This window comes from Hipposideros armiger, unplaced genomic scaffold (genome assembly GCF_001890085.2).
Source record: "Hipposideros armiger isolate ML-2016 unplaced genomic scaffold, ASM189008v1 scaffold_8, whole genome shotgun sequence".
NCBI classification, from domain to species: Eukaryota; Metazoa; Chordata; class Mammalia; order Chiroptera; family Hipposideridae; genus Hipposideros; species Hipposideros armiger.
This window is the reverse complement of record NW_017731358.1, coordinates 7,353,342-7,377,338: the sequence shown is the minus strand read 5'-3', so window position 1 is coordinate 7,377,338 and position 23,997 is coordinate 7,353,342. Positions and strand designations below refer to the sequence as shown.

Below are 23,997 nucleotides of genomic sequence, written 5' to 3'. Positions count from 1 at the left end.
AGGGCATTTTCCAGGACACAGAGTAAATAGGCTTGCTTTCCCATGTGGTATTCAAAGACGATCCTGTATCTGATGCATACATCCCTTCTACTGAATTTTATGTACTTATCTTGTTCTCAGGAAAATAATTCAGTACTTTTCTCTCTGTAATCACCAGAGAAAAATTTAGAAGTGAGCAAATACCTTTCGTTATTGGTAGTTGAGTATCTTTTATTATTACTGCATTTCTATAGTATAGTTTTTATTATAAACTTATAGAGGCATCATGATGGGATAAAGGTAACACATTTGGAGTCAAAAGACTTGGTTTTGAATCCAGATAAGGCTGAAGGTATTGTCATACAGCCTGGGACAGTTACAGAGATGGAGCACCAAAGAAGTCACCTGCTTTTTGTGGCAAGAATCAGACATGAGATAGAGAGATTAGGTGATTGCTGTTAAGAATAGATAGGACTTCCCTAGGTCAGAGAGCCATAGGAACTGCCAGAAGGGAAATTTCTAGATCAGTGCAGGATTCTCTCAAGTCCAAGAGTCAACATTCAGGATTCTAGAGAGAACTGCCCTTCTTATCCCATGGGCCAGAGACCAAAATCAAAATAGAAATGCACCGAAAACTCACACTGGGGGTACAACCTAGGGGCCTAGGTTCAGAAGACTAGAAAGATTGTTCTGGAAGGGTCCAGTCAGGATTGTATACAGACTCCAGAACAATGATAACTCAACCTATTATGGGCTGGGAATCTGAGTTTTATGTGAGTGAAATCAGACTTCATTTATAAGCGGATAAATATGTTTCATATAAATACTGGTATATATATGTACATAATCATTTTTCTTAATGGAGTCTCAATTGGTGAACCCCACTATTACAAGAGGGAAAGAAATTGGGTGCACCAAAGCTGGATTAGTGAGGCAACTCAGGCTGCCATGGATGACCATGGTAATGCCCATCCCAGCTAGTGATTAGGAGAGGGTGAAAGTTAGGGACAGCTAAGACTACTGATTACTTTTTACATTTGTTCATTCATTCATCCAGTTAACAATATCACATACTATTTATGTGCCAGCCTCTGTTGTAGTCATTGAACAGAGTAATTAAAAACAAAAACCAGCCAGGAAAGGCCCCTACCCTCTAACCCTTTATCATGTGTACCTATTAGGAAGCTTTGTCTTATGTGTAACAATATTTCTATCCTTAGGTTTGTTAACACTTTGCATAAGGAGGTCAATATCTCCTTGGGTACAGATAGTCCACTCAGTGTTGATGAAGACTACGGTGTGTCTGCTTACAGAACTATGCAAACAGGAGAGTAAGAGCATTACCTTTGGACATTTTACTTTTATCAACAATTGTTTTTCACATGCTCTCTTTGCATAAAAGTGTGTCAAGATAGAGGTATATCTTGGCTAATTTTGTGTATACACAGACTCTTTTTCCACCTTTGCCTCCTTCCCTTCCCACAGAGATATATTGAGATCATGATTGCTGTGAAGGCCATACTTTTTAGTTAACAAGGCCCACCTCCGGGAGGTTTGCAAAGTGTATTATTAGCTCCCATTCTGACCCTTTGGTACTTCCTATTGGCACATTATTACTTGAAGCTTATCCTTTCAGTTTCACTGTTGTATGCTGTTCCATGAATTCATAAGACTTAGATGAGGAAATTTCCTAAGACTTAGATGAGAAGACTTAGATCCTGAAATCCACAAATGTAGATGATTTGTGCCTTCTTTATTCAGGTTTAAGGTTAAAAAAAAAATACCCAACAGACAATGAAGGATTTAGATCAGTGTCAGAAAAAGCTGGCATGAAAATACTTTATAATTTACTCCCAGAGACTCCTTTCTGTGAGAGTAATGGTGGCTGCTGCTTGACTCACCATCAATAGAGAGATGAGGCCACTCTTTCCCCTGGTGATGGGAGTGATTTTCTAAGCTGGGATGTTTATTCTGACCTAAACTCCTCCTGTTCCAGATACCCTGCGGTGCAGTGTAAAACAGAAGACAATGGCTTTTTGCTGAATTTGGGCCTTCTAGACTTTGGTGCAGCGTATCTGTTTGTTATTACTAATGTAAGTAGCTCATGGCCACCTCCGCTCTCTCCTTCAATATATACCAGGGGTGCAAAACAATGTATACACATGACTTGTATTCATCTTTTGTTATCAGTATGTTTTGAGTATTACAATTTTAATACAGTTTTTTCCTTTCTTAAAATGTGTATGCATTTTTTTGACACCCTCTGTATATATCTATATCTGTATCTATCCTGAAGTTCAAAGAAGAAGAAGACTTTGTGGCAAGATAGGATCACATATTTATTTCTAGTGTAAGATGATAGATTCTATAGTGGCTTTAGAATGCCTACTGAGGTCTCCATAGAAGCAAGTTAAAAGAGATAACATTGGCAGCAGGCACAGGGTATGGGGGAATGGGAGACATAATTTATTTTGGGTCATGGTCTGCTTCAGTATCATTATGGCCCCAAGGAAAGAAAGATTACCTATGTCTTCTTGACAAACTCCACATGCAAGTTTCGTAGCTCCCTGAAAACTGATCTGCTAGCTTATCACAATCTGAAATACCAAGACAGGTAGGAAATGTCAATCTCTATACAAAGTTTAGGGGATCAGTTAACTGTGGTCCACAAAAGCAATTTTCTCAGAATCAGGGCAGGGTACCTCTGAATTTTAATTTTGATATCAATCTTGATCCTAATTTTATTTTGTTATTTTTGACATTGTATGAAATATAAAAAAAGATAGTATATAAGAAAAAGATGGAACATTTCTAAAAGTGTGGTGAGAATAATCTGTGAAGTTTTATTTATTTTAATTAATTAATTTAATAACCTGATATAATTGATATGCTATTTTTATTGCAACCTAATGGAAATATAATTCATATACCATACAATTCACCCATTTAAAGTATATAATAGTTTTAACTATATTAACATATTCAATATATATTGATATATATATTCACTATATAGAGAATATTTTTTCAATAATACTGGGGGCAAAAAAAAATGTATACAAGTAGACACTTTGGTCAACGTGGCTCAAGCAGTAGTTTGCCATAATCAAAAGTGTCTAGACACTGATAGTAACCACTTTGAGCACCTCTTGTAATTGCAGAAGTCAAACATGACTTGTGTTTATCTTTTGTTATTGGTATATATTATTACAGTTTTTTTTATTTGGAACATTTTTATTTATTGTAAAGGGCTTCCAAATTAGAAAAAAAAGGCAACAATTCTATCTCAATTTCACATCTGCTATTTGCCAGGATCACCACACCCTGGCTGCTTTGTCTCCTCTCCAACAGCTTTGCTTTGTCACAATTCAGTTCCAACTGATTAACTGTTCTCTTTGTCACTTTCTAGTCATACTCCCCCGATCAGCTGTTTGCTATTTTAGAATCTCCTAATTTCCTAGAACTTAGTTTTCTATACCTAATACCTCCACGTATTGTCTACCCATTCTTTTCTCTTTTTTTAATTAATTAAAAAAAATTTTTATTTTTTTATTGGGGGTGACAATGGTCAGTAAAGTTACATAGGTTTCAGGTGTACAATTCTGTAATACATCATCTATATATCACATTGTGTGTTCAGAACTGACTCTGAGTATTACAATTTTAATAGTTTTCCTTTCTTAAAATGTGTATACATTACTCATCTATAGTCACGGGATGTAAAGTACAGCACAGGGAATATAGTCAATGGAGTTGTAACAGCTACATACATGTGAGAGAGGTAGCGGATTGGGGGGAGGGTATCACTTTGTGAGGAGAGTAAGTGTCTAGTATGTTGCTTTGTACACCTGAAACTGATTTAAAAAAAAGAAGAAGTATGACTCAGAGAGCAGGAAGAGACAGGAAATCGTAATTAATCTGGGCTCTTGCCTACAGTAAGCTCAATGCACAAATGTTGTGGACCAAATAATCTCTTCTCTTGTCAAACAACTCAAGGCAGCTTTTTACTAAAAATATAATATGCAGAAAAAAATCAATTGACCATAAATGTGAGGGCTTATTTCTGGATTTTCAGTTCTATTCCATTGATCTATGTGACTGTCCTGGTGCCAGCACCACACTGTCTTGACTACTGTTACTTTGTAGTAAATTTCAAAATCAAGAAATATGACTCCTTCAACTTGGTTCTTCCTTTTCAGGGTTGGCTTAGATATGTTGGGTCCCATGAATTTCCATGTGAATTTTCAGATCAGTTTAGGAACAGAAGCCAGGTGGGATTTTAACAGGGATTTCATTAAATTTGTAGATGATTTTGAGGACTTTTTCTATCTTAATATTAAGTCTTCTGATTAGTAAGCATGAGATGTTTTTCCATTTATTTAGATTATTTTTTTAAGATTTTATTGGGGAATTGGGGGAAGGGGAACAGACAAGTTGCTGTCCTTTTGTTCTTCAGTCTAGTTGTGGAGGACGTTGCTTCACTGGCCCATGTTGGTACCATCACTGTGCTCTTTCCGGGTGAGGCAGTCGCTCACCAGCCACTGGACAGCCGCTCATGGCGGCTCTTGGCAGCTCATGCTGGCTGCCTGCCACTCACTCTGGCTGCCAGCCACTCACGGTAGCTTTATGGCAGCCCGCTGTAGCCTATGCCGTCGCCGGCAACTCAAGGCAGTCCAGCTCCAGATCAAGCTGTTGTTCACCATCCTAGCTGTAGAGAGCGCGGCACCACTGGCCCTCATGCGGAATCCGAACCAGAGTCCCGCTGCTCAGAGCTAGCCTACCAAGCCAGCTCCTAACCAACGTGCCACTCGGCTGGCTCCTAGATGTTTAAGACCTAAATTTTTTCAACTTTGTTTTATAGTTTTTAAAGTATATGTTTTACATTTATTTTATTTAATTTATTCCTAAGTATTTTATTCTTTATGATGCTATTGTTAATGGAATCATTTTCCTAAATTCATTTTCAGATTGTTTATTGCAAATATGTAGAAATACCTCTGATTTTGTATATTGATCTTATGTCCTGCCATCTTACTGAACTCATTTATTAGTTCTAATAGTTTTTTAGTGGATCCTTTAGGACTTTCTACATACAAGATCATGTCATCTTCATAGAAATAGCTTTACTTCTTTCTTTTCAAAATGGATGCCACTTATTTATTTATTTATTTATTTATTTATTTATTTGACTTATTGCCCTATCTTGAACCTACAGTATAATGTTGAATAGAAGTGGTGAGAGTAGACTTCTTAGGGGGAAAACATTCAGTCTTTTATCATTAAGTGTGTTAGCAGTGGGCTTTTCATAGATGCCATTTATCAGGTTAAGTTCCCTTCTATTCCTAGTTTGTTGAGATTTTTAATTTTTAAACTTTTTTATTTTTACCATGAAGGGGGTTGTATTTTGTTCAATGTTTTTTCTGTGTCTGTTGAGATAATCATGTCCTTTATTACATTGATATGGTATAAATTGATTTTCAGATATTAAACCAATTTAGCTGTATTAGTTTTCTAGGACTGTTGTAACAAAATATCACAAGCTGAGTGGCTTAAACAAGAGAAATTTATTGTCTTAGAGTCATGAAGTCTAGAAGTCCAAGATCAAGGCATTGATAGGATTAGTTTTTTTATGAGGGCTGTGAGGAAGAATCTTTCATGCTTTTCCTCTAACTTCTAGTGGCTTTCTGGCAATATTCTTCTAGGTGTGTAGAAGAATCACCCCAATCTCTGCCTTCATGTTCAATGAAGTTCTCCCTGTATGCTTGTCTACACATGGAGAACTCCATGTCTGCATTTCTCCATCTTTATGAGGACACCAGTCATATTGGATTAGGGCACACCCTAATGACCTTATTTTAACTTGACTAATTATTCTCCAATAATCATATTTCCAAACAAGTTCACACTCTCAAATACTGGGGGTTAAGACTTCAACATATGAGTTTTAGGAGGGCACAATTCATCCTATAACACTTGCATACCTGGTATTACTCCCTTTTTTGTTTATTCTCTCATATTCTACTCAAGATAGAGGCCATATATATTGTTTGTGAATGCAAGTTCTGATAAGCATCTAAAGTAGAGATCATAGGGGTACATATCTTTTTACAGATAGATGTTTTCAGATTTTTAGGGTGAATACCCAGAAGAGAGATTGCTGGGTCATGTGGTAATTCATTATGCACAGTGGCCAAGACATAGAAACAACCAAAGTGTCCCTTGATAGATGATTGGATAAAGAAGATGTGGTATATATATACAATGGGATATCACTCATACATAAGAAAAAAATGAAATACTACCATTTGTGACAACATGAATGGATCTTAAGATTATTATGCTAAGCAAAATAAGTCAGAAAAAGTCGAGAACCATATGATTTCACACATATGTGGGATATAAAACTGAGAGCAACAAACAAACAAGAAAAAAACTCATACACACAGACAACAGTTTAGTGGTTACCAGAGGATAAGGGGGAAGAGTGAATGCTAGAAGAGGGTAAAGAGGGTCAAATATATGGTGATGGAAGGAGACCTGATTCTGGGTAGTGAACACACAATGCAATATATAGATGGTGTATTATAGAATTGTACACTTGAAACCTATATAATTTTATTAACAAATGTCACCCCAATAAATGTAATTTAAAAAAAGACAAAAAAATGGAGATCATAAATTGGAGACCTGGGAGCCTATTTCCTCCCATAGTCTTTGTTTTTGTTTTTCGGTCTGCACAGTATTGATAACTAATAATTATTATTATTAATTGACAACATTTAAAGTTCAAGAGATTTCACCTAAGAAGCTGGATTCATAACATTTCTTAAAAACAATAACAGAAGATTTTGTAACAGGAATTACCATGTCAGTTGGGTGGTGCTAACAGTTGTACCCTTTAGATGGGGCTTATGGCGTCCAGTTTGCCTAAGTCCCTTCATTCCCATTCAGCTGGCTTCATTTATTTAATTATATGTCTGTGGGTATTTGATTACATGACCTGGGTTTACAAGCTCAGGTCATTTCTCTCAGGCTGAGAACACCCAAATCTATGCTCAGGTGTTCAGAATATTAACTGAAGCAAAATTTACCTTACTATTTTGAACTCAATGTCTCTTTGATTCAGAGAATCAACTGCATTTGGACATCAAAGACTTCTTATTCCAAGGACTTTGACCTTGATATTTTAACTCTGCCGTTTTAATCTCATTGTATATCCAGATATTACACTTACTATCTAAGAATGGTTTTACTCCAAGAAATACATATATAATTTTTAAAATTTCATTTCATTTATAACATATATTAGTAGACATAATCTTTATAAAACCAACCATAACTAAAATCTTGCATATAGTAAAAGTAGTTTTAGACAAAAAAAAAGATTATAGAATGATATATATTTGGTAACATTAACCAGAAATTAACCCTAAAAAATTCCTTTTGACCAAAATTTTACAAAAAATTTGCAACTTTTTGAAAAAATTGAGTGTGTCAGATTTAAGTTAAAAAATACTGGCCAGTAAATAGAATTCAAAATAGCAGGTGGTATTTTATATGGATTTTTAAAAATTGATCTGCAAAATTTTCAATGTAAAGGTTACCAAGAAAACATAATAATTCACTCTGATAAAGTAATTTTAGTAAAAGAAAACATTTAATGAAAAATGTTAAAAACAATTTAATTGTACTTACATAGAAAATTAGACAAAGAATTAAATTTTTCTTAAGAATGTGCTTTATGAAAATTCATTGTTTTGTATAAATTAGATGTATTGTATATTTAAAATGTTGACCAGGATCTAAATACCCAGTAGGTCAAAATGGTGGGAATACAATCTGCAATAGAAAAATACTCTGCTATTTAAGGACTGTCAGTAATGGTATCTGAAGCCAGACAAGTGAGTGCAGTGTTAAACAAAAGGAATTTCAAAAAACTGAAATTGTGTAAAAATTGCTCAGTCTCTTGAAGGCAGCAAAAGGATGAAAATATAAAGAGAGGATGGATATAAGATCATAGAATGCAGCAGGTCAAGACTATTTACTTGAGACTACTGACAAACCTATTTCTTCTTTTTCTCACCAAGAGCACCAATCAGGGTCCTCAGGCCTGGAAGATGGAAGACATTCCAGCTAACAAAATATCCATTGCATGGCAGCTACCACAATATGCCCTGCTTACAGCTGGGGAGGTCATGTTCTCTGTCACAGGACTTGAGTTTTCTTATTCTCAGGTAGGTTTTTGCAAATGGAAAGTGGAGGTGGAGATATTGCTTAGAGAGTGGTGAATTTTAATCCTGGCACTGACTAAAATAGGCATGTGACCCTGGCCAAGACCTTTATATTTTTTGGCCTTAGGTTCCTTTTACATGGCCCTGAACAGAGTCATCTTGAGTTCGAGAGTCATGAAACTACAGCATAGTAGCCTATGCTATTTGAAATCTAGGAAAGGGTACTTAAAAATTAAGAGTTAAGGACTGTGGAGTCAAACTGCCTATGTTCAAATTTTGGCTGTACAACCTGTTGTATAACCTTGAGTAAGTGAATTATCATTTCTCTCCAATATCATTTTATCTCTTATCTCTTAGGGTTGTGATGAAGATTATATGGAGTAATGAATCAAAATATTCGATTAAGAGCTCCATCCTATTATTACTATTAACATTATTACCACCCCCTGAATCAATATGATAGCTGAACTTAGTGGGGGAAGTTCTAATCTGGAAGCTTTTGTGGAAGAAGTTTTCTGGATAAATGCATGGGGGCATGAGGATGGTGCAGGGAGTTTGTTTACTTGCAAACTTGTGTCCTCTCTAGGCTCCCTCCAGCATGAAATCTGTACTCCAGGCAGCCTGGTTGTTGACAATTGGAGTTGGGAATTTCATTGTGCTTGCTGTGGCCCAGTTCAGTGGCCTAGTACAGGTATGGATCTGAGAGAAACAGGAGCTTGTGTCTATCCTAGCTTTCTCCTCCAAATTCCTCTTCTCCCCCTTCTCCCATCCCTCCTCCTCCCACATTTCCCATGTAAGATGGGTTAGATACATACAGACCTTGCCAGGAAAATAGACATATGTAAGTGTTAGTGATGGCCACCACAGGCCCACGTGAGGAGAGGTCACTGAACCCAGTCTTCTTCTAGCAAACGTCTGCCTTAATGGTGAACCTGGGTCAATCTGCAACCCAGTCCTCATCCTTTGAGGATCCCTTCAGTTTCAGGTTTCTTCATATTCTTTTCTTTGTTTCCTCCTGCAGTGGGCCGAATTCATTATGTTTTCCTGCCTTCTGCTGGTGGTCTGCCTGGTCTTCTCCATCATGGCCCACTACTATGTTCCTGTAAAGCCAGAGGATATTCAGGAGCTGGCAGAGAAGCAGATTCCCCATATCCAGAGGAATATGATCAACCAGAAGACCAAGAGCACAAAGCTCTAACGGCTCCCAAGACTCCGCCCAGACCCATATTCCTGGCTCTCGGCTTGGCCATCACCAAACTTCAAGCATTTGTTCTCCTGTTTGGTTAGGAGAGAGGTAGCATCATATCTGAGCTGATATCCTCCACTTTTCTCCCATGATAGAGGCAGTTCTGGGCTTTCCACTATATTGAAGAGCAAGGTCCCTGAGACTCTATGTCTTCCCATCTATCAGTGAACTCAGTAAACCTTGTGTAGTGTTGCGGAAATTGGTCTGGTGTCTCCAAACGGCCATGAAAAACATAAGTGTATAATTGTGATTAGTTATGTGAGAATTCCTTTACCTGCTATTTAGAACTGATGGCCCCACTTTTTGAGATGCTGAGTTAGGGGCAAAATTGCAGAATAACAGAGAATAGTATTTTAACTTTCTTTGTAAGCAATATAATTGTGTTATTCACAAGGACCTCAAGAATTGGTACATCTGATGTGATCTGGTCCAACCTGGCCTATCAGCTATCCAAGTTTGATAAAACCTTAGTAAAATTTTCAGTACAGCTGGTAAGAGCTAGAATGATATTTTATTAACACACAGGAGAGGATATAACTTTCTGATAATTACAGTATTTTATTTACTAACCCAAACAACCCTTTATCGGTACTGATAGATCTTTGGAAATCAAATTAAAGATAGTCAACATTGGTAAACATGGTTCTGGAAAACAGGAACAGGTATGAATTGTAGAAATACTGATGAGGCATTCTTCTATAGTGCACATTCTTCTTAGGGACTACAATATTTCAGCCTGGCTTATGCCCTCCTGTGGACAGTTGTATAGACACTAATTATAATTTTGAAACCCTGTCTTTTCAATGTTGTTAGGCCAGCTTTTTCTCATCATTGCATCATGGCTTGCTCAATGCAAAAAATATTTAATAACTAATATTTTTATGAATCCATCTTCTTTTTTTGTTATTACTCCCTTCAGCCTCAAAGAAGTGCGTCCATTTTTGATAATTTTTCTTGTCTTACTTTTCCCACAATTTTTAAATGCCATTTCTTCATTTATACCTGGAAGTTTCTTGTTTATTAAAAAACTTATATTAATACTCTAGGTTTGAGCTCGTAAAATGGCAATGCTTAATGAAGGGGCAGGGTTCCATATGAGGATCCTATCAAAATCTGTGGGAATAGAGGGTTGTAGAACATGAGGTTTTTGTTTGTTTGTTTATGAAAAGTTAGAAACATTACATTGCACACAATAAATGAATCTGTGGACAGACATGGGAACATCATTACCCTATGGTAATGAGTGGGAAATAAGTTCAGAACCAATGTACTAGAGAGCCTCATTGTCATTGGTTTCACATAGTAAATATAACAAGTAAGAGAAGTTGCTCCAGTTTTCCAAACATTATATACTTTAGCTTTAGTGACCAAGGTCTCAGAAGTACTGAAGTGACAGCAGCACCAGATATCTTGATGTGACCCTGACCCTACACCTTCAAAAGATATTCTGTTCATTTTTGAGCAGCTTTAACTCAATCTGTTCTATGATACATTGTTTCAAGAAATGTTAACAGTGCTTTATGAATAAAAGTTTCCATAGATAAACAAATTTTGGAATGAGACATATTATAGCTTCTTCTTGATATTTGCATATGAAAGATTCTGAGAACTCCTGCAGTAAAGACCCAAGACGCTTTGTGTAGCCTAACATGGCACAGTATTCTGCAGAACACTGGTTTGGGAAAAATTGGTAGGCAATTCTTCCTTATGCTGAACTAAAGTTCCTTCTCTGAAACCTCCTACCATTGGTTCTTTCCTTTCTATCTAACAATAATAAGCATAACCCCCTCTTTCATGTGGCAGACTCTCTGTTATTTGGGGAGTGCTTTCACATCTCCTTCCCAACCATCAAGTAAGTATTCATCAAGTCAAAGATTCTCAGTTCCTTCAGTGGTTCCTCGCAAGGCATAGTGTAGTCCTTTTACCACTCTGTTTTCCTCTTCTGAAAAATATCCATTGTCTGAAATGCAGCAGTGGATCAGAATCCTTCTTAATATGTGATACCTAAAGCCAAATACAACATTCCAGAAGTGTTTGGACTAAAAGAATTAGGATCTGCCTTTCTCCAAGCAATACACATCTGTTATTATACAGCCTTAGGTAACATTAGATGTTTTGGGAAAATATTTCACAATGTAGGCTTATATTCTAACCATACAATTAGCTAAAATCTCCATTTTTTTTAAGAGAGCTATTGTTTAGCCAAACACATCCTTGAGTTCCACTATATGCCATTCGCTAAGTTAGGTGTTGGAAAAACAAAGATGAATAATCTACTATACCTGTGTGCAACTTTACCTCACTTATCTTGACTGGCTGTCAAGATCCTAGAGCGTGCAAAGGACTTGAGAAAGTCGTGGTATATTGAGGAAGAGCAAGAAGGACAATATGACAGGACCGGAGTAAAGGTGTGAAGAGGTAGTGGATACAGTCAGAAGAAGATAGGGGCCATATTGTGTGGGGCCTTATGACCATGGTAAGACATTTTGATGTTATTCTAAATGAGATGTGCATAGGTTGGAGGTTTAGAACATGAGAGTGACATAATTTGATTCTCTATTTAAGATTTCTCTGGGGCCAGCCAAGTGGCATGGTGGTTAAGAGCTGGCTTGGAATGCCAGAGGGCCCCAGTTCGGATCCCACATATGAGGGCCAGTGCTCTCTACAGCTAAGACGCTGGTGAGTCGACGGCGATGGCATAGGCTGCAGCCCCTGCTGCAGTGGGTGGCCATGGGCTACTGTGTGTAGCCAGCAGCCAGCGTGAGCGGCCAGCAGCCGCAGTGAGCGGCCATCCAGAAGCCGGCGACTGATCTGCGTCTCCCGGAAAGAGTGCAATGATGGTGCCAACTTGGGCCAATGAAGCAACATCCTCCACAACTAGACTGAAGAACAAAAGGACAGCAACTTGTCTGTTCCCCATCCCCCAATTCCCCAATAAAAATCTTAAAAAAAAAAAAAAGATTACTCTGGCTGCTGAGTGGAGAATTGTCTATAGGCAGGAAGGAAGGGTGTCCAATTAGCCAATTAGTTGATTTTTGTAATAGTCTGGGCAAAAGGTAATTGTTACTTGGACAAGGTGGCAGCAGTGGAGGTGGGGAGAAATTGTTTCACCTGGCATTTTACTCTAAGGTAGGACTGTCATGATTTAAATATGGTTTTATATATATGCTTTGAAAGAAAGAAATTGATGCTGACTCTAAAATTTGGGTCTTTAATAATGAGGATGAAAGATATTGCAAGTTTCTGGGAGTAGGGAAGACTAGGGTAAGAGAAGGTTTGGGTATAAAGTAACTTAACAGTTTTGTGCATATTGAGCTTCTGATGACAATTAGTTATCGAATTGGAGATGTTGAGCTGACAATTTCATGAGGCTGAAGTTCAGTGAAAAGGCTGGGACTGGATATATAAACTTGAGAGTCATCAGCATATAGATGGTACTTAAAGCCATGACACTGGATGAGATATCCTAGGAAGTCAATGTATGTAGAGAAGAGGTTCCAGGACTAGTCCTATAGTTTTCCAACATTAGAGGTCTAGAAGAGGAAGAAGATCCAGCAAAAGTGGTGAGGATGAGTGACCTATGAAGTATGAGGAAAACCAGAAGAATGTGATTAATGTAAATGATACGTGCTTTATTACAATTAGATAAAACTAAAATGAAAAAAAATATATCTTTGACCTAAAGGAAGTACATGTTCCTGTTAGGAAACCTGGGTTCTGATTTCTATGTCAGTTTCCCTGAATTCTTTTGCCTCCACAATTTAATTCAATTTAATGTCACTTTTTTTTTTAAATTTTTAAGCCTGCAAGACAGTATGCCAGGAGCTATGGGAGAGATAAATGGATATAGGCAGTCTGATAATTAAGTTTGTGAACTTGTTACAATGATGTTGCTAACCTTTTTTGATATTCATTATGAATTTGTACCAACTGGACACATCGTTAACCAAGTTTACTATTTGGAAGTGCTGGAAAGTCTGCATGAAAAAGCTAGATGACCTGAACTCTTCGTCAACAGTTCATGGCTCTTGCATCATGACAATGCACCAGCTCACATGGCACTGTCTGTGAGGGAGTTTTTAGCCAGTAAACAAATAACTGTATTGAAACCCTCTCTACTCACCTGATCTGGCCCCCAATGACTTCTTTTTTTACCCAAAGATAAATATTGAAAGGAAGACATTTTGATGACATTCAGGACATCAAGGGTAATATGACAACAATTCTGATGGCCATTCCAGAAAAAGAGTTCCAAAATTGCTTTGAAGGCACTGGCATCGGTGCATAGCTTCCCAAGGGGAGTACTTCAAAGATGACTATAGTAATATTTAGCAATGAGGTGTGTAGCACTTTTTCTAGGACAAGTTCTCAAACTTAGTTGTCCAACCTTGTCTTAGGTAGATCTGCTACATTCCCCAGTCTTGGCCAGGTGTCCTTATGTAGTTGGTGTTCTGTGGGCCCAGTGGCACAGTCTCCCTGGTCACCTGAGCAGGGTTCTCCAGGCATGTCCCTTGTGTGGGTTGTATGTTCCCTCCTGTTATAGTTGAGCCTTGATTGCTATTGGCACATCAATAGGTGGGACTGCCCCTCAAGCTGATTGGCTGTGGGGTTTGACCATGTCCACAGCTTACAAGCTGCTATGTGGGGGGGCTTATTCCATTGAGTGGTATTCACCCCAGTAGTTCTGTTGCCTATTGAGACCTCCCTTTGGGTGTGCCACTTGTGGGGCTAATTGGGTGGTGCTCTGTTGCGGTCTGAAGCCAACTACCAAGTATGTTGGCTCTAGGGCCTATTGTGAGGGGCTTCAATGCAGGCCCAAGTCACCCACTGCCTGTGACCAGCCAGGGACTGCCTAGTAAGAGCTACAAAGCGATCTGTGGTTGTTTGCTGCCTCTGCTAACCCTGGAGTTGCATGGGAGAGGCCATACTGTGAACTGAGTACATCTGCCACCAGTACCAGGCCTAGAGTAGCTCTGCAAAATGCCAGGATACCCCAAAGCCTGCTGGCTCCCTTAAAGTTCAGCCACTGATAAAGTCTCATGCGGTATACAAGTTGGGTAAGGCAGGGTCCCAGTGAATCACTAGAGTGTAGAGTGGGAAGAGTTGTGATCACAAGTTTAATGTAAATTGTGGTCTGGTGCCAGTGCTAAGCCTGAAGTTACTCAGCAAGTCTCACAGCACACAGAGGCTAGTTGCCACATGCCTGTGGTCTGTCAGACTGTGATAGTTTTTCAAGAAAAACTGCAATGCAGGCAAGGCTGGCTACTCTTGGAGAAAGTGCCTCAGGCATTGGGGGAGGTGGGTAGGGCCAGGTCCCACTGAGTCAGCAGGGTGGAGCTGCAGAGCTCTCCAGACCAATCAGATTCAGATTTATCTATGTGGAGCAGGCCCAGCACAGGAAAGATGGTTCCTGCCTGCCAGCTGCACAAGAGGAAGACCTCCTCACAGGAAAATGGCAACTGTCCTCCAGCCCTCAACCCAAAGCAACACAACTCAGTCTGCCCTCTGTATGTCCCCGACACCCGCCAAGTTACTGTCTCTCTGCTGGAGCCTAAGGTGAGTGCCTTGGAGTGAGAGTCTGTGCACAGGCCCTTAAAGAGGCTCCCTGGGTTTCCCACCACCTTCTGTCCCACCAAGATGGTCAGAATCCCCACAGTTTTTCACAGTCAGATATTGTGAGGGCTCCTCTTCCCAGCATTAGTACTCTGGGCTGGGGAGGCAGATATGGGGCTGGGGTTCTCACTCTTGTTGGGGGAACCTCTATGACTGAGATATCCCTCCCAGTTCTCAACTGACACATGGAGGTTTGCGGTTAGCCGGTTCCATGTCTCCACCCCTCCTATCAGCCTGGACATGGCTTCTTCTTTATATCCTTAGTTATAAAACTCCTGTTCAGCCAGACTTCAGATGGTTCCCCACGTTGATTATTCTATCATTTAGTTGTAATTTTAATTTGTTCATGGAAGGAAGCAGGCACAGGGTTTATCTACTCTGCCATCTTGGATCTCCTCCCAAATATTACCACTTTTATGAGACTTTTTCTGACCCATCACTGGGAAACACATGATTGCTCCAACCTCTCAAGTTCAGTAGTAGTCTACAAGGTCAAGCAATTAAGTTCCTGAACTCATCCTAGAAAAAGTGCTACACACCTCATTGTTGAATATCACTATGGTCACCTTCGAAGTACTCTTCTTGGGAAGCTATGCACTGATGCCAGCACCTAGGCCACCCTTCAAAGCAATTTTGGAACTCTTTTTCTGGAATGGCAGTAGGCCCTCTAGAAGAGGTGGATTTAGTCCTAACTAAAGGAAGTTTTCCTTTAGGGAAGCAGCTTTGTATTGTTACTAAAAAGAGCATGGACTCTGGAGTAGCAAACTCTAGTTTGAACCTCTGTTTAATACTGTGAGTCCCCTTGCAAGTTTTATTAATTTCTCTAAATCTTAGATAAAGGATGATAACTGTTAATATGGTTTCTGAGAGAATAAAATAATATGTGCAAAGCATATTGGGGCACAGCAGGCATTCCATAAATACTCCAGTCTACTATGTTAAGTTTAATAAGTGGGGAAGAAAGTTCAGATTTTCAGTAAGTTTGAACTTTATTGTTATAAACCTGTTTTAGTCGACCTCCATCTACAATCTCTGAAATATTCAATTATAGAAACTCAAAAGGAGCCAGAATTCTGGTAATGAAGCACAGCAGGCTCTAAGCCAGTGGGATTCAATTCTCTACAGGCAAGGATCATATCTTATATTTCTTTCACATTCTCCATAGGATCCTCCCTACCTAAACACCTCTCTTAGAGAACATCTCTAACCACAATCCAGAAAAGGGGATGCACTAGATACTAAGTGACTCTGCCATACTTGGAGATTGGGCCAAGTGTGAACATTGGCCCAAGTGGGCCCATCATTGCTTCTCAAGGATTTAGAATTGAGACAAAGCTTCAGGGAGTCAGTCAAATGCTGTAGGACACTTAAGCTGATGGGCACCATGGCAGCTTTGCGTAAGCAAAAGTTACTATGAGCAAATACAAAGAGAAAAGCCAAAGTGTTAGGACACATAGCTTAAAAGAGAGACAGGAAGAAACAAAAACAGAGAAGAGGACAAACATTCAGGGAAAAGTGAGGACGATAAGGGGACAGGGTATCAAATGGGGAGGAATGGGACTCAAGAATTGGAATGGTCACTCTAAAAGGATTCAGATGACTTCAAGTCTGTTAACTGCAAACTCCAGAGAGCCTCTGTTGCCAGCACAAGCAGCCCCTGTATCCCTCCCTGACTGATGATCCCACCTTGCTTCAAGACCCTGTCATGACCCCACTTGAGGTGATTACCTGGCAAGTGAGTGCCACTTCTCCTCATGCCCTACTCAACTCTCCTTCCTTGCCTCACATGTACAACTATAAGCAGATCCTAAAACGCCCATGGGGCCAATTGCGAAGTCTAATTGGGGAGCAAGAGACCTGCATGGCAAGAGTTTCAAAACTGCACTAATGCTTATCAGCAAGAACCTGGGGAATATACATGGAACTCAATTATGAGGGTACTAATCAAATGTGAAGGATAATAAACTTTTATTAGGCTGAAATTATTATATTGATGCATGTACCAGAGATTCGTTGTTCAATGTGCTATCATTTGCAATTGGCAGAGTTCTAATTATTTTCTCTTTTTGTTGTTGGTACACTGAAAATTGGATTCACTTCTGGCCTATGCTGAGTTGAAATGCCAAAAACCTCTCATAGAAGAAGGAACAGAAAGATTTAGGAAGATGAGAATGTTACCTGCTCAGCCATCCTAGCCTGAGGACATGCCTATCGTAAAAACATTGAGACATGAATTAATGAGGTAGCACCAACATATTTATAAGATTATTATACTAAGTGAAATATGTCAGACAGAAAGTTGAGAACCATAAGGCTACACTCATGTGTGCAATATAAAACTGAAAGCAGCAAAAAAACAAGAAAAACAAACAAAAACTCGTAGACACAGACATCACAGGTTTAGTGGTTACCTACCAGAGGGTAAGGAGGAACGGGGTGGTATAAGAAAGTAAAGGGGGTCAAATGTATGGTGATGGAAGGAGAACTGACTTTGGGTAGTCGAACACACAATGTAATATATAGATGGTGTATTATAGAAATGTACATTTGAAATCTATATAATTTTACTAACCAATGTAACACTAATAAATTTAATAAAAATTTTAAAAAGCACCATAGTAACTGTCTTTAGTACGTCAGAGATAAAGAGATAAAATGATATTGAATGAGGTTCTATGATTTCAATAAGGATTATGACATCTCAGGGTGGCAGAGACTACTAATAAGTAGTGCCAAATCACCAGAGACAACTGGGCTGTTCATTTTAATAGGCAGAGGGCTGGTGGGGTAATCATAATGGTTTGACACATAGAAATATTTGGCATTGAATAATTGATCACAGTGTCCCTAGTGCTGAAATATAATAGGAGGGTCATCCTGTTTACCTGGGTAAAGAAAACTTTCTGTGAAGTTAAAGCCCCTTGGTGAGCATTTACATAGGACACAAATATTCTGACACTCTGAGTTCATTCTGAGAGATCCCTTCACATAGCTCTTTCTCCAGACCAACTTGTTACCAGACCTCATATTTTATTCCTTTTATGTCCCTGACTGTCCAGCCAAATCATTTGCCCCAATCCATCCATTACTATAGAGCTGCTCCACAGGCCAGCTTTCCTATGGGCAAAATGGGCAATGAGATGTCCTGTTTAAAATTCTGCCCCCTGGAAGGAATTCCCTATTCTTTTACTGCAGGGCCACTCCTTCTTGGGGCTGCTGCATTGCAGAAGTCATCTCCAGCTGTCCTGCAGAGCCATCTATAAGCTAAGCTCAGATTTCTTTTTCAGACAACTGGCCATAGAGATCACTCTATATGTTTTAAGCATAGAAGGAGGACAGGTTGGCAGTGCAATAGAAGTAGGCACACCAGGAGTGAGAACCACCTGCCCATCCAATTTGTACTCGCTTAAGCCCAGGTCCACACATACCACATGATGAAGGAGTCTTGCTGGACGTGCACGACTATATGGCTTGGTAGATCACACACTCAGTTCACGTGGGGCAGCTGATATTCCACAGTCAAATGAGTGTTCAGTCTGTACCATAGCCCAATAGGAAGCCAAGATCTATCTCTCAAAATGAGGATACTTGTCAAAACAGGCATGATTTTGCTCCCAAACCGTATGGGCCTCTACTCTGAATCTGTTGTCAGGGCTTCCACAAAGTCCACACAGCATCTTGATCAGTCAGAGTGTTTTTGTAAACCACTGGACTCACTGAGCATAAATAAGGGGACTATATCATCTATCATCCAAATTAGGATAGCCTTAGGCGTGAAGTGAGGCATTAGTAATAAACATGCTAGGACAACAGACATACGTTAAAACTATCCTGAGATGTATGGTCATCCGGTCATGAGAGCGAAGTGATTCATTTGTTTGCTAGCCATCCTTAGCTAGCCAGTGTGCACATTGAAAGATGAATCCAGGAAATTTTTTTTTAAATACATAGAAAAATAATACAAAGTAGAGTATAACAAAAGAAATACACTAGAAGAAATACACTTTATATCCAAGCACAAACATTTGGAAATATATATGGAAGTATATGTGTAAGAAAAAAAAACATTTAGTTTTTAATGCTGACTGGGAAGGCATAGACTGAATTCTGGTTTACTGGTATAACTTTGAAGAGAACCTCAATGTGCTAAGCAGAAATTTCCACTCTATTCTCAATCTTCTAAAAACAGCTCCTGGAGGAGATTAGATAGCTCTTCCTCTTTACAAATTCTGTTTAATTTCTGCTGTATATTTTCCATAGAACCGTTCTGCTTTCTTGCTGAATTTAGTATTCCTTTCATTAATGTAGTCAATATCTGCATCGTCATTGTAAGGTCATCTCCCACTATATTTGTCTCATTTTTCAATTTGTTTTTCCAGATCTGTGACCATCCAATCAAGTTCCTGTGTGGAAGGCACATGTGTTCCATGAAGAAGACTGTTGTATGTTGGGAAAAACTCTTCTCCATGCTTTTCACTCAGCCTCTCATATATTTCCATGCCAGGTTTGATCTGTTTGGTCAACCGATGATACTGGCGTAACTGGGCAGCAGCATAATCTGAAAATCCCAGATGGGGGGTTTTTCCTCTTCTTTTTCCTCTCCCATCTCTGCATCTTCTGTACTATTCTCTAGCAACTTCACTTTCTCATAGTCTTCCCTTTTCTTTTCTCCTTCCTGTAGTTCCCATTCCAAAATCTGAATCCAGGAAATTTTGATACAGAGCTCTCAATTCTAAGACATCCTGGATTAGGTCACTGAATTTCAATGTAAGAAGTCTTTGACTATTCAGGCAGAAAAAGTAAATATTTAACAAGTTCTCAAACTTCAGTGTGCATGACAAGCACCTGGAAGATTTGTTAAAACATTCTGGACTCTGTACCCAACGTTTTTAGCTCAGTAGCTGTAAAATGGGGCCTGAAAATTTACATGTTAACAAATTCCCAGGTGACCTTGATGCTGCTAATGCAGGGACCATACTTTAAGAATCACTGATCTACAGAGAAAAGAAAAAACATACCCATAGATGCTCTTTTCCACAGCAACATTTAATATCACAGCATAATGGAACAATTGATACAATGTTCTAAAGAAAAAATTATATACCAAAATGTGGTTGAAATTTTAGGGCCACTGACAGCTTTCATAAACATGAACAAACTCAAGGAAAACTGCCTTTATGAGAACCTCTTGCAAAAAGCTATGTGATGATGAAGTCCAGATAAGAAGAGATGAATAAAAATTAGGAACTCGGGAATGGAGAAGCTGCGTTAAATATAAAACCAATATTGACTAATTATGAGAATGATGATTATAAACTTTGATAAAATAGTATTTATGTACATGGAAACAGAAGAATATAGCTCATTTATAAGGAATAAATTATGTAAACCAAAATTTGAGCCTCCCTTTAAGAAGGGCATCAGCCTTGGTTGCCAGATTGAGGGGGCATAGATGGAGAGGTTGGGTGAAGTGGGGGGAGAGGATTAAGAAGTACAAATTGGTTGTTACAAAGTAGTCATGAGGATTTAGGGTTTAGCATAAGGAATATAATCAATAATATTGTAATGACTGTGTATGGTATTGGATGGGTACTAGATTTATTGGGGTGATAGATGGGGGGTCGTTGGGGAGCAGAATGAAGGGGCTGGGGAGATTGAGAAATTCAAATTGGTAGTTACAAAATAGTCAAAGGGATGTAAAGTAAAGCACAAGGAATATAGTCAATGATATGGTAATAACTATGTATAGTGCCAGATGGGTACTAGCTAGTCAGAGTGATCACTTAATAAATTATATAAATGTCTAACCACTATGCTGTACACCTGAAATTAATATAAAATAATATTGCATATCAACTGTAATTGAAAAATTAAAAAGCGGGAGGGAAAGGGGGAAGGAAATAAAAGGTCCAAATTTCCAAGTATAAAACAAATAAGTCATGGGGATGTAATAAACAGCATAAGGAATGTAGTCAATAATATTCTAATAACATGGTACAGTGTCACATGGTTGCTGGAGTTATGGTGATCACTTCTGTAGGTCTATAAATGTTGAATAACTATGGTGTACACCTGAAACTAATATAATATGGTATGTTAGCTGTATTTTTAATAAAAGATCTTTAAAAAAAAAAAAGAAAAAGTAATTATTTTCATATCCAAGGCAAGAATTTGTGGATATTGGTATGAGAATAAGAGTCTTGACCCAAGGATTTGGTTTAAGGTTCTAATAAATAAAGTGCCATTATTAGTTTGTGTATTTATTCTTTCATGTACACCAAATTTTGTCTTTAACATCAATTAAAATTGGGTTTTTCTTCATCAATTCTGATGTATTTCAAGGTCAAATTTGTGTGTTATAACTTGATCAATGATTCATTAACTAATCTAGGTACTTTGTGATATTTTAAATGCTAAGTGATGGTAATTTTTAATCTTTTCCAGGGATAAAGACTTAAAACAAAACAAAATAAAACAAAACAAAACACCTCATTCTCTGTGCTCCTCTTTCTTAAATTCACAGTGATACCATAAACTTTTGGTGCTGTTTTGGTGACTTCATGTCACTGAGATTTTTAGTGTTAAAATGTTATCTTTATGAATAGGTTTTATAAGTTTGTACTGCAAATTGTACCTTTGGGAACAATTTTTATTGCTGTTTTAGGTTTTCAGTAAAGATCAAAATTTAAAACATTAAACAAGGCATGCTTAAAAAAAACAGAGGCAAGCATAAAATCTTCTTTTAAACATTTAGTTTTTAAAAATTAATCAGATTTCTTTTCCTCCCAGGAGAAGTATAGTTTAAAATATTTGATGCCCTAAAACTGGAACTTTACCAGATTAGGGCATGTTAAGAATTTAGAAAAAAAAAATCTTTTACTTATACACGAATATTTGAATATTTTATTAATGGGTAAAATGGTTGTCAAAGGTGATTTTGGTTTTTTATTAACAACATAAAATTACTAAATAACTGTTGTCAAAATTGCCAAAATAACATTAAAATTAAATAAAGTTAAATTCCTTATAGAGTCAAAAAAGAAAAAGAGAAAACAAAAAGGGCATCAACTTTAACTTAAAAAGAAACCGAACAAAATTAATAACAGGCCCTAAAAGTACTTTTTATAAAAATTTAGACATTACATAGTAAATCACTTTTTTTCCTGATAATAAAATCTAGAGGGTTCAGTATATTTATGACCAGAGTATCTAAAGAAAGATTGTATTTCCTAACTAATTCAGGTTCAGATGAGGTCTCCAGTAATATAAAACTTGACTATGTTCTATCTTACCTACAATTTGTCTGCTGTAGTTTCCTGCTATTCAAGGTAAAGAAATTGAGACTCTTGTTGTTGTCAAATTGTCTAATGACTCATCTGAAATGTAAATATTTATGTTTGTCAAAAATTGTGAAATATGTTTGAGATCATGAAAAGAAGTCCAAGGCCTAGCTAGTTCGTGTATTGATGTATCTGAACTTAAAAGGAACTCTATGGACTCTATCCTCCTTGAAACTCTTTCCTATAAGAGCTCTACCCCAAGAAAAGCACAGCATTTTACTCTACAGAATTATAAAAGACCAGAAAAGCTTTTGATTTTTAAGATGGCCATTAGAATTCTTTGTATCCCTTCTGTAGACATTGGAAAATAATCTTGAATAAAAATTATGTCTTTTTCAGATTTTCTAAAATAAGTACTGTATCCTGTGAACTTTGTTTACTTTGACAACAAGATTAAGTTGGGAGGTGAGGAGTGGAGAGATAAGAGGAAATATGAGAGTTTATAGCATTCTCATTTTTATACCAAGAAGTCCATTTGAAACCTGGGTTGTTTTTTTTAAAGCACAGTAACTCCAACTGCTCAATATTTTCCTTTGTCTTTTTTTGTAATCGGGGAATGGAGGGGAGGCTCTTTTCAAAAACAAAATCTCTTGAAATAAAAAATTTGAAATTTAACAAAACCTTTAGTTTCACTTCAATTTCTTTTTCTTCTGTTAAAGTCAAGTAGAAAAATTTTAAAATTAAAACTAGAATTCATATAAACACATTTTTAAAAGATTTCTTTTACTCATTATATATGTATGCAGAGAAAACATTTGGAAATGATGTTTGCCTAGTATACTTAAGATTTTTATTAAGGTATAGTACACATATCATAGAATTCACTCATTAAAAGTGTACAATATAAAGATTTTCAGTAGATTTACAAAGTTGTGCAACCATCACCATAATCCAATTTTAGGACATTTCCATCACCTCAAAAAGAAACCTGTTACCCATTTGCAGTAAATTCCTGTTTCCACCCCAGTCCCAGGCAAACACTAACCTACTTTCTGTCTCCATAGATTTGTCTTTTCTGGACATTTCATATAAATTGAATTATACGATATGTGGTCTTTTGTACCTGGCTTCTTTCACTTAGCATAATGTTTTTGAAGTTCACCCACATTATAGCATGTATCAGTTATTTGTTCTTTTTTATTACTGAATAGAATTTCAATGTATTGATATACCACATTCATACATTCACCAATTGATGGAAATTTGGATTTTTTTCAACTTTTTTCAGGTATTAAGAAGAAGGCTTCTATGAACATTCGTGTACAAGTCTGTGGATATATAATTCCTCTTATGTAGATACAAGGAAGTGAAATTGCTGGGTCATATAATAAATGTATGTTTATTCTTTTTTCTTTAATCGACAAAAGGCTTTTCAAAGTGGTTTCATCATTTTACATTTTCATCAGCAATTGTGAAAATTCCCATTTCTCCACATCTATGCCACAACTTATTATTCTCTCTTTTATTATCATTTCTAGTAGGTGTAAAGTGATATCTTATTGTGGTTTTAATTAGTATTTTCCTAATGATTAATGATATAAAAAGTAAAAGCAAAAATAAATGAATGGGGGCCGACCAATTCGTGGCT

General features: G+C 37.6%; 1 protein-coding gene and 1 pseudogene across 4 annotated transcripts in view; one reads left to right on the top strand and one right to left on the bottom strand.

Annotated features, from left to right (window-relative positions):
- The window catches only part of SLC15A2 (solute carrier family 15 member 2), a 33,439-nt gene extending 22,938 nt beyond the window's left edge, over window positions 1–10,501 (top strand). For all 4 annotated transcript variants that reach the window (XM_019650325.1, XM_019650309.1, XM_019650335.1 and 1 more), the window contains 5 exons: window positions 1,200–1,310; window positions 1,976–2,072; window positions 8,067–8,213; window positions 8,797–8,901; window positions 9,232–10,501. In XM_019650325.1, coding sequence (XP_019505870.1) covers window positions 1,200–1,310; window positions 1,976–2,072; window positions 8,067–8,213; window positions 8,797–8,901; window positions 9,232–9,408 — 637 coding nt within the window. In that variant the 3' untranslated portion in view covers window positions 9,409–10,501. The remainder of the gene's footprint in view (window positions 1–1,199; window positions 1,311–1,975; window positions 2,073–8,066; window positions 8,214–8,796; window positions 8,902–9,231) is intronic.
- Window positions 10,502–19,271: 8,770 nt separating this feature from the next.
- Window positions 19,272–23,997, bottom strand: part of LOC109387214 (pre-mRNA-splicing factor SYF2 pseudogene) — a 15,520-nt pseudogene continuing 10,794 nt past the window's right edge.